The sequence below is a fragment of the Leptosomus discolor genome, chromosome 7 (genome assembly GCF_034619465.1).
Source record: "Leptosomus discolor isolate bLepDis1 chromosome 7, bLepDis1.hap2, whole genome shotgun sequence".
Lineage (NCBI taxonomy): Eukaryota > Metazoa > Chordata > Aves > Leptosomiformes > Leptosomidae > Leptosomus > Leptosomus discolor.
In genome coordinates this window covers 1,896,040-1,909,124 of record NC_141397.1, presented here as the reverse complement: position 1 = coordinate 1,909,124, position 13,085 = coordinate 1,896,040, and the positions used below count along the sequence as shown (strand labels likewise).

At 43.3% G+C, this 13,085-nt stretch overlaps 1 protein-coding gene across 1 annotated transcript in view; it reads right to left on the bottom strand.

The window, feature by feature from the left end:
• Positions 1–530: 530 nt before the first annotated feature.
• Positions 531–13,085, bottom strand: part of SDHAF3 (succinate dehydrogenase complex assembly factor 3) — a 28,878-nt gene continuing 16,323 nt past the window's right edge. The window contains exon 2 of the mRNA XM_086468083.1: positions 531–909. Within this exon, the coding sequence (XP_086324209.1) occupies positions 706–909 (204 nt within the window). The 3' untranslated portion in view covers positions 531–705. The remainder of the gene's footprint in view (positions 910–13,085) is intronic.

Sequence of the window (13,085 nt, the reverse complement as noted above, 5' to 3'; positions counted from 1 at the left end):
CTTTTAACGAGCCTTTGAATTCTAACTACAGCACAAGCAACTCATGAATGGGTTTTAAAAATTTTAGATACTAACAATATCTGAGCCTAGATTTGAAAAAAAATACGCTGGATTTTCTTCACAAGCCAGTGGTTCTTTCAAGGTCAATTCAATAATGAGCTCCATCTTTTATTGTAAAGCACACTGCACAACAAAGCTCAAGAAGAAAACCGACTTTCAATTTCAACAGCAGTATGTTTTTCTAATACTGCTCGTTTCTCTCCATCGAAATGAACCCGGCTCTAGTACCACGCTGTTGTGCTTTGTCTACTGAATCCACAGCAGCAAACAAATGCTAATTGCAGCTCTTCCATTACGGCAGAGGATGATATACAAACAGAAAGATGTTCTGCCCTATGGGTGCCAAGATGAAAAAAAAAACACCACCACAAAAAAACCTTTCTATCTTAAAAATGTCAATTTACTTTTACTGAATTCTTTAGTCTCCACCTTCCCTTAGAAGAAAAAAAAACACTGCAATTAACACAAAATTGTTGTGATTATTCCATTTTAACATTTATTCTTGCACAGAAAGCCAAACAGCCAGAGACATCTGCTTCAGGCAAGTGACGGCATCAGCAGCGCCCGTTACTCCACATTCAAGTCCAACTGGAAAAGGAAATTTCAAGACGCTTCTGTCTTCATTGAAATAATTCTTAAAACTTTTTAGGTGTTGTGTTCCAAGTCTTTAGAAATGGTGATTCTTTCACGAGGTTTGGTAGCCTCGTCCATCAGTTCCTTCAGCTGCCCAATCTGTTCATCACGGAAGTCATCAAGTTTTTCTTCTGTGAGCTGGATTCCATAGACAGTCTTTTCTCTCAAGTTTCGTTTGTCCTCATCGATTTGTTGCTGTATCAGGGCTGCATAGTTCTAATGAAGAAGGAATATAAAGGTCACAAAACCAACAAACACAGGATTCAGGTCAACTTTTTTTAACACCACTTTACCGTAGTAACCTGCTCTTACTCAATCTTCTACAACAGTGTATTAATCAACACCTAAATGACAAAAAACCCCACTCTTTATAAGAAAGAAAAGTTATTAAGATATTTCTAGTACCTATGGTCAATTTTATGCAGCTAGTTTAAAATGCGTGGCATGTACGTACAGACTAATTTAACTGTTGTATCACGTATTACTACTGAAAATAATATAGATGAAATGTATTTGTGTAGTTATAACTATTAAAATGCATGTTTTCTATCTAGCAGCTTATCAATGGGACTTCCTTTGTAAACTGATACATCTGGAAAAGTATTATTTTTGAAGAAACGTCTTAGAAAAAGCAAACCAGAATTAGACGAACGTCCTAAAGCCTTCCTGCCTCACCACCCTCTGCATTTCTGGGAACTGATAAGGTCATTTGCACCCGGCCCAAAGGCAGTAGGAATTCAGCAACTGGGAGGCTTCTGTTTTTTTCAGTTGTGGAAGAAATTAGTTAGCAAAATTAAAAGTCAGGGGAGAATAAGAAGGGGCTTCAAGGACAGACACCTCCGTATTGCGTGCTCGTTCCCCGAAGGGAAGAAAAAAGGATAACCCCCTTTCTGTACTGCTTGGCACCTAAGTTTGTTCAGACTTACTTGCAATCCTCTTGTAACAGAAAGCATTTGGACCACGATAACTTAAATATCAGCATTTACGTTAGCGGGCAGGCAAACCAGGCTGAGGACCATTATTAACACAAAACGTTCTCCCGGGCAGAAGCCGAAGCGGCCAACAGGTCACACCAGCGAGGCGGGCACCGCTGGAAAACGGCTTTCTCGCCACTTTGGAGCAATCTTTGACTATCCTGGCTTTTCGAAATCACAGCGCCCGAGGGTCTGCGAGGACAGAGGTTCTCCGCAAACCGAATTCGGCCGGCGGCGCCGCCGTGCCGCCCGCCGCCCGCGGCACGGACCCTGCGCAGTCCCCGGCTCCCTCTGCCCAGCACCAGCCCCGGGAGAAGCTGCAGGGAGTGAAGTTGTCCAAGGCCTCGTGCACTTACCGAAGTCAGGGAACCTGCTCGGGTGTTTAAATTGAAGAGCCCACTTAAACGCCGGGTTGGAAGGGAGTCTAAACTTTCATTTTACTCAAGAGGGACTTAAAAACAAACTCGGCAATTAAGAAGTTAATTTCAAAAGTTCATTTTTATTGGAAAAAATATAGGCTTCTCTCTCACTTTAGTAAGGTGTCCTCTGAAGCACCCTTCAAGTTTCATGCCCAACTCTGAATATAGAGTAAGAAAGTGAATTAAAAAGCCCTATATTCTGAATAAATAAGTATGATGACTGTGTTATATGGTACCACTTTTCTTTTTTAAAATAAAGGATCAACTAACAGGAGTATTCAAAAGCACAGGATTATAGCAATAAGAGATGAGCATTACTTTAATTTCCAATTTTCAGCTAAAAGAAGCATAGTGACTTTTTAATCCAATTACCAGCAAAGTCACTAAAGCCACTACTTCAGCTGTACGTCTAATAGTTCCAGAGAAGTGGACAAGAAGGAAGAATGTGATAAAACAACAACATTTACTAACATAAATACACCACGCTGTTTGTGGACCACGTCAAGCCTCACTAAGGTCGGCAGGATCTTACCAGCCCTGCTGCAAAGCTTAATCCATGGCTACTTAAAGCAAATAGGCAGACAAACCCAACAAAAGTAAATTTTATCAATACAGACTCTGAACTGAAGTGGTTCCTCACTTCTAATAGAGAGATCTGCAGCGGCAGAACATCGTGTTAAAGTCACCCGGTAAGAAAAATAACAACAGTCCCAAAATACTGAGGATCTTCCCCACATTGCCTCTCCCCTTTTTACATCAAATGCGCAGTCAGGGACAGTGACACTACACAATCCCTGCAGTCATCCCGCACCTCGGTGGTACCACCTTACAGTAGAGTTGGCCCAGGGTTTAGAAGGGACTAAGTACAGTTTTTTCCTGGTGACTGAACAATCCAACAGTAACAACACGGTAAAAAACGGTAATGGGTTAAAAAGTCTTCAGCTCTGTGATTTATAGAATTTCTTATCAAGGCAGATGGACAAAGGTGATCTCTGAAGGCGTCAGCAGACCAGTAACACACCAACATGTGACCCATCAACGATTCCACCTCATTCTAACCTCAAATTTCTGCGCAGACCAACCCAGTCAGTATCGATTCCGGACTCCAGCAGAAGAAACTCTCATTATACCACACAGCAACATTCACAGCGTGTAACGCAGAAACGATCCCGAAAGCCAGCCACGGGAAACTCTCCGTGCCTTACCAAGAGACCCGACTAACCGTACAAACCCCCCAGAACCGCTCCGTGCGATGCCCTGCCACTGCAGGGTCCACACGGGGAGAAAAGCCCTCCCCACCGCAAATGACCCCCCGCCGGGGAGCAGCCTGGGGCGACTGGGGCAATGGTACCTCCAAATCACTGAAGTCCATTTTAAGACCAGCTGCATTTTTACAAACTCTGTTGACCAGCAGATCATCTCTTCCAAAAAGACCAAACGAATTACCGGTAAAGAGCCTGCAATTATTCTTTTTAAAACATCAAAGCATCAGCGTTCAAGAATGCAGCTCCTGGAAAGGGTGGTCCTCGACAAAGCCGCAATGCCCGCCCTCACAGACACACAGCGACGGGCTGCACCGCCCCATCCCTTGCTTCGCAGCACCCCAGTGTGCTCCCATCTGGGCCTGTCACCGCTGGCTCTTTTTCCCCCCACCCCACACTCATTTTCCAGCTGAACAAATGTTTTGTACGTGCCAGAAAGCTTCAACAGTTGCGGTTTCACACGGATTTGTAATGTGAAGAAAAATTCAAAATTGGACCCTGAAAACACGCTGGGTTTCCGTTGGCTCGTGACAGAAAAATGGAAGTTTCTCACCTCACTTTACCAAAAGGCAGTGATGCACCAAAGAAAATGTGTTTCAGCTTTCACAAAAGCGATGGAGAAAGATCGACTATAGGGTGTGCCTCATTTTCTCTGCCTGTGATGCCAGATGAGGAACGAACAAAGCTTGGGATAGCTAAGTGTTTAGCACATTACTGATCCCTCAGAAATTCACACGTTATTATGATATGATCAGCGATTTGTGGGAAGGGACTACATAATTTGCTGGTACGTGGTTCTGTAATTCAAAATTCAGCTTCCATAGAGAAAATGTGCCATTTTGCTAACTGCACATGAACTTTAGTACGTTGAACTCCAAATTTCAGTACTAGGCTTAAAAGCATAACAGGGAAAAAAAAAAAACCAACCAACCAAACAAGCTAACATTTGTTCTTTCAATAATGTACCTTCGGTCACAAAATACAATGATCACAGCCCCTCTCAGGCAACAAGGAGGACCAGCACGTTTGGGTACGCCCTAGTTTTCATACAGCATTTAACTACTTCCTAGCGTCACCTTCTCTACCAGCAGAACCGAAACAAATCCTTGCTTAGCTTTCCCAAACAAGGAAAATCGCTTCGCTTCTGCCTTTACCCCTTGTATGTGACTGCCACCAGGAACAAAGAGGATCAGAATCAAGTCTGAGTCAAGACAACCTCTCCTGACCACTCGCCACCAAAAGACAGCAGATTTATCTATCCAGTATGCAACCCCATCACAGACACACTGAGTCCCACTCCTCCCAGTACCCACCCCAGTCTTAAAGCAGGGTAGTAGCCCGAGGTGCAGACTGGCCAGGTCCCTGCATGGCCAAGAGCACGTGCAGCCGCGGAGCTGCCCCGAAACTCTCCGTGTCGCCCACGCAGGGAGGCAGGTGCCTCACCGGGACGCTCCGATGCGCTCCCTGGAGATGCCGGTGCTGCCCACCGATCACGTTGGCACCTACAGCGTGTCGGCTGAACCCAGCCACTGGGCTCTCTTAAAATCCTATGACATGATTAAACACTTGAACCTCCAAGTGTTTTCTACAAAAACACAGAAGGTATTTGCTGTAATCGATAACCACAGGGGGGTTTATTTAAATTCCCTAACTGGAGCACACACACAGTTTTCCTCTGCTCTCCGATTCACAGGCATTCACGGAATGCACAAATTCACCAAAAGGGCAAGGGGACGGGTGACATTTGAGGTTTTAAAATACCACACATGACAAGCAGGGTGTCAGCCTTGTTGTTTTCAAAGCTGAGAAAGGATTACATACCAAAAAAAAAGCAAAAACCACACAACCAAAAGCCCCTCTCCCTGACCGCCAGACGTACAGGCTCCCACCTGGGCCAGTGCAAGCTGACAGGCACTCATCTCGTACGCGAATGCGAAATGCTGATGGACATTTATAATTTAAGCATGAGATTAAATGGGTTAAGAGCCCATTTGCCCGTTTTCACTGGGAAGAACAGCAATCATCATTTCCATTTCCTTTGCGTCCTCCTCAAGGTGTACAACGCTACATTTTAGACAATCATTCCAAAAATCTCTGAAAGATTGATTTAGACAGAAAAAGCCTGGGTAGATATCTCTGTTCACATTAATTACCTGCACGATCCACTTTCTCGACAGATTTTCTCTTAAAAATGGTCTAAAATTTGAACCTCCCTTAAGCAGTTAAAGCATAAAGCCAAGGTATTCGTTTGTTCCAAAACCGGGTCTCCGCTTGCAGTCAAATTAACGATAACACGGATAAACAACAACATTACCGGGCCCAGACCAAAAACCGCTACTCTGAGACTTGTTAAACAAACAGGGCACAGTCAGGCACCGAAAAACGCTATCAAATTGTTTTAAATTGATTTTTCTCAGGGTGACACCAAAAAACCGAGGCACGGCCCGACAGGCCACCCTCAGCGCTCCCTGGAAGTTAACTTAAAACTGCAGCATTTCCAATTCCGCTGCTGCTACTAGGAGCAAAACCAACCACGGGCTGCTGGGACGGGAGCATGAAGAAACGACTGTGAACAAACAGCACAGCAAGGAACAACCTGTTCTTACCATCGTGCAGAGATACGCTGGGCGAACTATTTCATGCACAGTCAGATGGAATTCTGCAACTGATTTACTCTTGTATTTTTTACTACAAAACTCTTGTTTGTTAAACTAACTGAGTATCAGCAAAAGACAAAATCTTTATAGAAGTGATTTCTAAACAGGAGATACACCTCATGAAATCCCAGAGCATCTTCATATATTCTCCCTGAAGCCGTAAGTATAGTGAGAAAGGCAGTAACAAACCCAGGGAAATTCCACCACGCTTCAGCTCAGCTTAACACGCAATTTCAGTGGCTATTTTCATGCACTTGTGTACACGTTAAGCCATAACAACCTACACTTCACCCTTTAAGACCACTTAAACCAGCCCATAAGCATTTTAAAAATTGCATCAAATACAATTACTGCCAAATAAACGACCTAATCTGAATAAACAGCTATGTGCAGTCACACATCCTCTTGAAGAAGAACAACATATTATCAGACAATTTCAAACCACTTCTGTTTTTGTAAAGGACACACCATGATCACTTAAAAAAACGCCACTGTACTATAAAGGGTGGTGAGTAAGCCTTCCTCCTGCTCTTGAAAATACCCACCAAGTGATACCCGGTAATGACACACGGCTGGCATCATCAGTTTCTTACGTGGAAAATTAAAATAGCAATTGCTGGCAAAAGAGCAACAGAATGAAGATGGGAATTTCGCTCTGAGCCACCCAGCACAGCAGAGGACCTCTGGGGAACAGAGATGTCCAGCTCCTACTGCGGGTCTCGGCAGAAGGTGCTAAAACAACTTTCTCTTCTGGCCTTTCAACCCCCTGAGCGCCCATCGCACGTGCAAGAGCAAACCAGAGGCAACTCTTTGCAAGAGGAACTTACACAAACATTCAGCAGTGGCTTAACGCTGCTCCTGCCAAAAGCATGAAGGACGCGGGGCTGAGCAGTTTGGCAAAAAACCCTTTTATTTACTGTAGCGTGAGCACAATCCCAAAGATTACTCTCTTTCTGCAAATGCCAGAGGACTTCACGTGTAACCCTGGCAAACACCACCATCCAAAAGGTATGAGGCCACAAGTTTCACCCAGGCACGCCAGCTCGGGTGCAGCAGGGCACTGTAGGTGCAGCACTTGCATTCTGAGGCACCAGTAAGGCCTCTGAAACGGCACTGGGCTCCAGGGACCCACAAGTTGACACGGTTACACCACAAATTTAGCAGGCATAGACAAGAAAAAAAACTAGCAACAAGCTTATTCATGACAGAAATCAATGGTTTTCCTCGTGTTTTCTTGTTCTAGAATCTCCTTCATCACCCATGCCACAGCACAGAATCCACCAACAAAACATTTAGTACCTACAAAGAGAGGCAGAGTTGTGCAAAGTAACATTAAATTTTCTGGTTCCAAAAGCAGGAAGATTTTCCCAGCACGGAAACGTTAAAGAAAGCCACAGAACAGCCCTTCAGCGAGGTGGTTTGGGCTAAGGTGGCCACGGCTGCGAAGCCAGGGAGCTGAGATGGTGCTGCAGGGGCTGCCACAAGGGAGGTAAGCAAGGCAACGCTCTTCAGGTCCTCTGTTCACCACTGCTTACCTTGAGGTATCGCTTAAACAACATCCTAATCCTCTTTGCATTCACACCCACACCTCTGTCGCTCAAATGAAACACCGTAAACTCAAGCTCTTTGGCTCGAGTGAAGCGCCAGGGCTGCTAACGGACGGGATACCAGTGGCGATGCTATGGGCTACAGATTAATTAGCTCTTCTGTTGAATGATTCATCTATATTTCATAAGAGCAATTTGGTGATGAATGCTGCTGTTCTGAGATCTGTTTACCACCTTCTGGCACCTCACAGGCGTAAAGAATAAGAGATGCCTTAAACGAGCTAAAGAAATCTGCCATTTCTGTTACATTTCCAATTTCTGCCATCCTTGCTATTTTCCATTAGTAATAGAAGGGTTCAGTTAAGCAGAAGCTAGGATGTAACATATTAAATAAGTATGTTTTATTCAGAGGTTTGCTATGGATAAAACCACAAGCACTTACAAACAGAGTAGTTTGTATGACCAGTCATGAGTTTCACCAAGTTGAAACTTCAAGCATATATATGAATCAAAAGGGGTATCACAAGAGCACTTCATTTTTATTAAACTGAAACATTACTCACTCTATCCAAAAAAAAGGAAAAGCATTCTCCGAAATTAAATGAAAGCACATTTTCATATGCATTTCTGAAAACTTCAGATTATGTGAAGTAACAGAAATTAATTTTTTAAAGCATTTTTTCTAATCCACCAACACTGCAAATTGCCTTGCTCCCAGGATGATCCCTGTTCTTCCCCTGTGCATCACCACCTCTTGAGCAGGGCAGCAGAGGAATCCCCAAAGCAAAAAAAACCCAGAGAGAGGCTAAACCACAGCCACCAGCCCTGCCCCTCTGCTGAGGCAGCTGCTATGGCGGCACTCCAGACAGGGAAGGAAAGGGACAGCAGAGCAGCACACAAACCGAGCCCATTTAATCACAAAAAGTACAAAAATGACACAGTTTGCAAGAGGCCAAACTGGTTCCTCAAGTACCCTTCGAGACCACGAGCACGGAGAACCCATCTCGCTACGCGACACACCTCCGACCCACGAAGAAAAACAACGCTGGTGAAATAAAATCCTCCCTTTTCTAACCAAGATACCCAACGGCCACCAATGAGGAGCTGTAAAAACAAGCCGGGTGAAGAGCAGCGTGCGTAAGCTGGTTTGTGTTTCAGTCCATTATTAGATGGAAAGATCTGTAGAGGGGACAGTCTATCCAAGGGGGCAGTCCAGCCCTTGTGATGGCATCTAGACCTAAAAGCTACGTGTCTACGTGAAGCTAGAGATGCAGGTTGTCTTTGTGCCGACCGTCCGAGGGAGAAACTTCTGTCTTCGACGTGACATGAGAGAAAATTCTGTCTTCAACATGACGTGACGACCGGCCAGGCTGTCCTCCAGAGACGTGGGTCTCACCACTGCGAAAGCAACTACACGTCTCTCTCTTGCGCTGGCTGTAGATGACCAGCTTCAATCAGCTTCCTTCCCTTCTTATGGCAAAAGGAAAGTGTTCATTAGTTGTTTTGTTTTGTGGGTTTTTTAATTATAAAAGGCAAAAAAAATAAGACCATTTCTCCTTGAATGGACCTATGATCACTCCCCTGGAGTTCACCTTTCAGTAACGCTGCTGAAGTCAGACTCGGCAGCACCCTGAAGTGAAACACATGACGGAAAAAAATCGTAGCTCCTCTTTATCCTTAGAAAACTTTGAATCATGTCTATTTTAATTTCTGGGGATGAAAGACCATGTCACCATTTCTAACGACAACGCACACGGGTAAAACAGATTTCTCCAGGACGAAGTCACTGGATCGTAAAGAACAGGAACAATCAGAAAACTTCACAGTTTTCTAGAAGTTAATCTGAAAGGAAAAGCCACGAGGACTTTAACAACATCCTGCGTTCCCAGGAGATTCAGGGAGGACGCTAGAATCGATCCACTAGCAGGGTGGTGATCGCAGTAAGGCCACGATGCACGGTTACCATATGAGCGCTGGGGTGTTTTCGGCTGCTTGCTGGTTTGCAGTTTGGGAGGGGAGAATGAAAAATTGTTCAGCTAAAATGGAGCCAGGGAATACAATTATGTAATACTCAGCAATCAGCATGCAGAATTATTATTTGATCAGGAAGGTATAAAATGGACTACTTTTTTCGAACACAGTTTACTAATATTGTTAAACTGGAAGAAATGACATTTATTTAGAGGAATGTGAAAAAAGCTCAAGGGCTACCTCAGCTTTGTTTAGAGCTTAAAGAACATGCTATTTTAACGTCCCTTTTTCATGAAAGATTTAGGAGATCATAATTTGAGGTGAAAGTGGGAAGTTTGTGGCCTGACCGTCAAGGTAAAGATATATCAATGCTATTAAGCCCAAAACGGAGCACAACAGCGTTCCAGTACAGCAGAGTGACTTTACTGTTGATTGTGGAAAAACAAGCAGTGACCAATTATTTCTTTCTGGGTGCACAATACTTAGATCATTATTGTACATCAGGGCCAAAATCTAGGTCACTAAAAGCTTTTTGCATCATCTGATAACAACCAGAGTCTCTAAGATCCTCTCCCCTTACGTTAATAAGCCTCATCTCAGGCCTTAAATAGAAAGCTCGAGCTCGTTCTAGGGGAGGAGAAAGGGGGAAAAAAATCAGAACACACTTGAAGGAAAAACAACATTTAAGAAAAAAGAAAACGACCACTTTAAGTTCTGAAAAAGAGAGATCATCCTGAAATGCAGATGCAGCACAAGGAAGGGGCAGGAGGAAGAGATGGGAGGCAGAACAAAAGAGATGGTCACGCGAACGGGCTCCAATGGCTCCACGGGATCCTGTCGTGGTTCTCTTCCCTTGGCCAGCTCATGTCATTCAAAGTGTGAGCTCCACCGGAAAAAAAAATGACTTCTTTTATGGAATAATAATTTTTTAAAAAAATGTTCTTTGAAGTACATGTCAGTATCGGAGAGTTTTTTAAATTGGTACTGGAGACAAAAACACTTGGAAGAGAAATATATTAAAAACCCCGTTAGAACTAAATATAGTCAGCAATTTAAGAACAAAACATGGAAAATTATTCAGTCTGGACCTTCAGCGGTAAAAATGATGATGAAATGACACCGTTATTAATACCAAACTCTAAGCGACAGACCAGAAAAGCTACATTTCTTCCAAGAACCTTGTTTCATATTTTCATACAAATCCTCATCAATCCTCAGCAATCTGAAAGACGGTGGTTTCTTGACTCCTTTTCTATTTTGCTTTGACATTTTATGCTGCTCCTGGCAGCTCTTTGGCTCATAAAAAAGCTGTCCTGTGCACTTTTGTCTACTGCTGATGTTTTGTCTGGCAAGCGTGACGCTACGATCTCACAGAACATCCAAGGTTTTATCACAGGCTGTTCATTTGAAGCAGGGCAAGGGAGAAGACTGGAAGCGATCGTATCAGTTCGGTTTTAGGAACCTGACTTCCTCAATGCATCAGTTATACTGTGGTATTTACATTTAAATATTAAGCTAGGAAATCTTGGCAAAGTGCTTCACTGCAGGTAATTCCCAGATAAATATCGGCAAGTACAGGCATTTTACCTAAAAAAACCTCCAGCCTGTTTTAGCAACGTAATCACACGACCATAATTAAAGCACACAACGCAAACATCCCTTACAGGCTCCCGTATCAATTCTTTAAATAGAGGACAAGCACCTTACATTTGCAGCTATTTCTTTCAGAAGTATTACTTCCAGATTTTCAAGGAAGACAATAACTTCACATCTAGATACTCGCAAAAGGAAAATAAAGCCTGTTTCCAAGACAACCGCATTAAGTTTCCAGACTGCTAGATACTAACTAAGAACATGCAAAAGATTACATATCCCAGATGATGACACTTGAAAGACTTTCCATGCACGTTCTTCTACTCCATTTATACCCACTGAAGCATTTCAAGCGTACATGCACATCCAAAAGAGACTCGGTATTCTTATTTTTTCCCATTACTTACATTCCTATATGCTCATTAGAGCCAAAACCTTAAACTAATATCGTAATGAAGAAAACCTCAAGCATAAATAAAACTTTAATCCGCTGCTTGGCATCTTGCATTGATTTCCCTGACACCACAAATAACCTTTCTGCTGAGGGTGCACTGAATTTTTTACTTTAATGGACCCATAGAAGAATGATGTGCTTGAATGAATTAAGTAAAAAGTCACAGGCAATATTTAATAAACAGACCAGAAGGTCTTTAGCGTAAAAGTCAGATCCATCCCTTAGGACAAACAGACAAAAACTTCCCCAGTTTTAACTGAACATATTCTACGTTCCCCGCTCCAGCACCATACACGGGATACTGATTTAGCAAAGCAAATTTGGCAACAGAAAATGCTGAGTCAAAGGCTGATTTTCTTGGCCAGTCTCACCACGGCCCCTCTAGTAAGAGGGGAGAGACAAGCCCTACCCGAGTGCTTGTGGAGGCATTTAAAAGAGCCAAGCGAGGAGCCATCAAAGTTTATCTACCTGCTGCTTCAACGTGGCACAAACAATTCGAGGTGTGCTCTGCACTGAGCACCACCTCCGAGTCTGGCCATCAGTAAAAGAAAGCCTACACAGAGGTGGACTCGTATGATTTCAAAGATAAAAAAAGATATTGCCCCTGGGAAACACAGGCGAGTGCCTGCAAGGGCGCTACCTCGGTAAGTATGACGTTCAGTCCGGTACTTCTGAAACAACTTCTACAGAAAAAACTCGGCGTATTTGACCACAATCACTCGGTTACAATTCAGCCCTTCTTGCTTTTAAAGCGCAGCAACAGGGCATCTCCAGGAAAATGAACACAAACTGATGTAACCGACGCTCTCCTTAAGACAACTGACAACACGCTGGTTTCTACTCAGAACTCACTCTGTGCAAAGGCGGCTTGTTACTGCCATTAACACGTGCTCTGTAGAACTTAATAAAAGGCAAAAGAGATTTGTGCAAATTTTTAAAGTGCTTGTTGCTGCAGCAAAAGATGTTAAAGGACGTTCAAGTTTTAGACGAGCCGTACACTTTGCGTACGTTACCAACGTACCTCTGTCAAATGAAGGTAACAACATGAATTGATTAAAGTCTCCCATATCCTCCAAGCAACAGAACAAATCGCAGCATTTCCTTCTTCTTCAGCTCCCTTGCTCTCAACATTACAACAGAAACTTCCTTACAGCCATTTCATTTTCCTAAAATATTGTGAGGTAACATATATGCAGCCAGAGAGTCCTCTGATGAAACAGTGCAGACAAAAAAGGTCAGAGAAATTAAAAGTTCCCATTCTAAACGTAATTCTAAAATTGTGCTGGTTTTTTTAGCAGTTTCTTAAGGTCAAAAAAAACTCTAAAGCCTACAAATCTATGTATCTTCCCATGGGTTTTTAACTTGCAGATTTTTATACAATCCCCGAACTACTTCAGAAGTAGCCACAGAAGTTAACTGAAGGAAATAAATGTGTCATCAGTACGTTCAAGAGCTGCTATAAAGGAGCATGCATCTCTACTGACTACATCAGAGCCCGCAAACCTGAAAAAAACC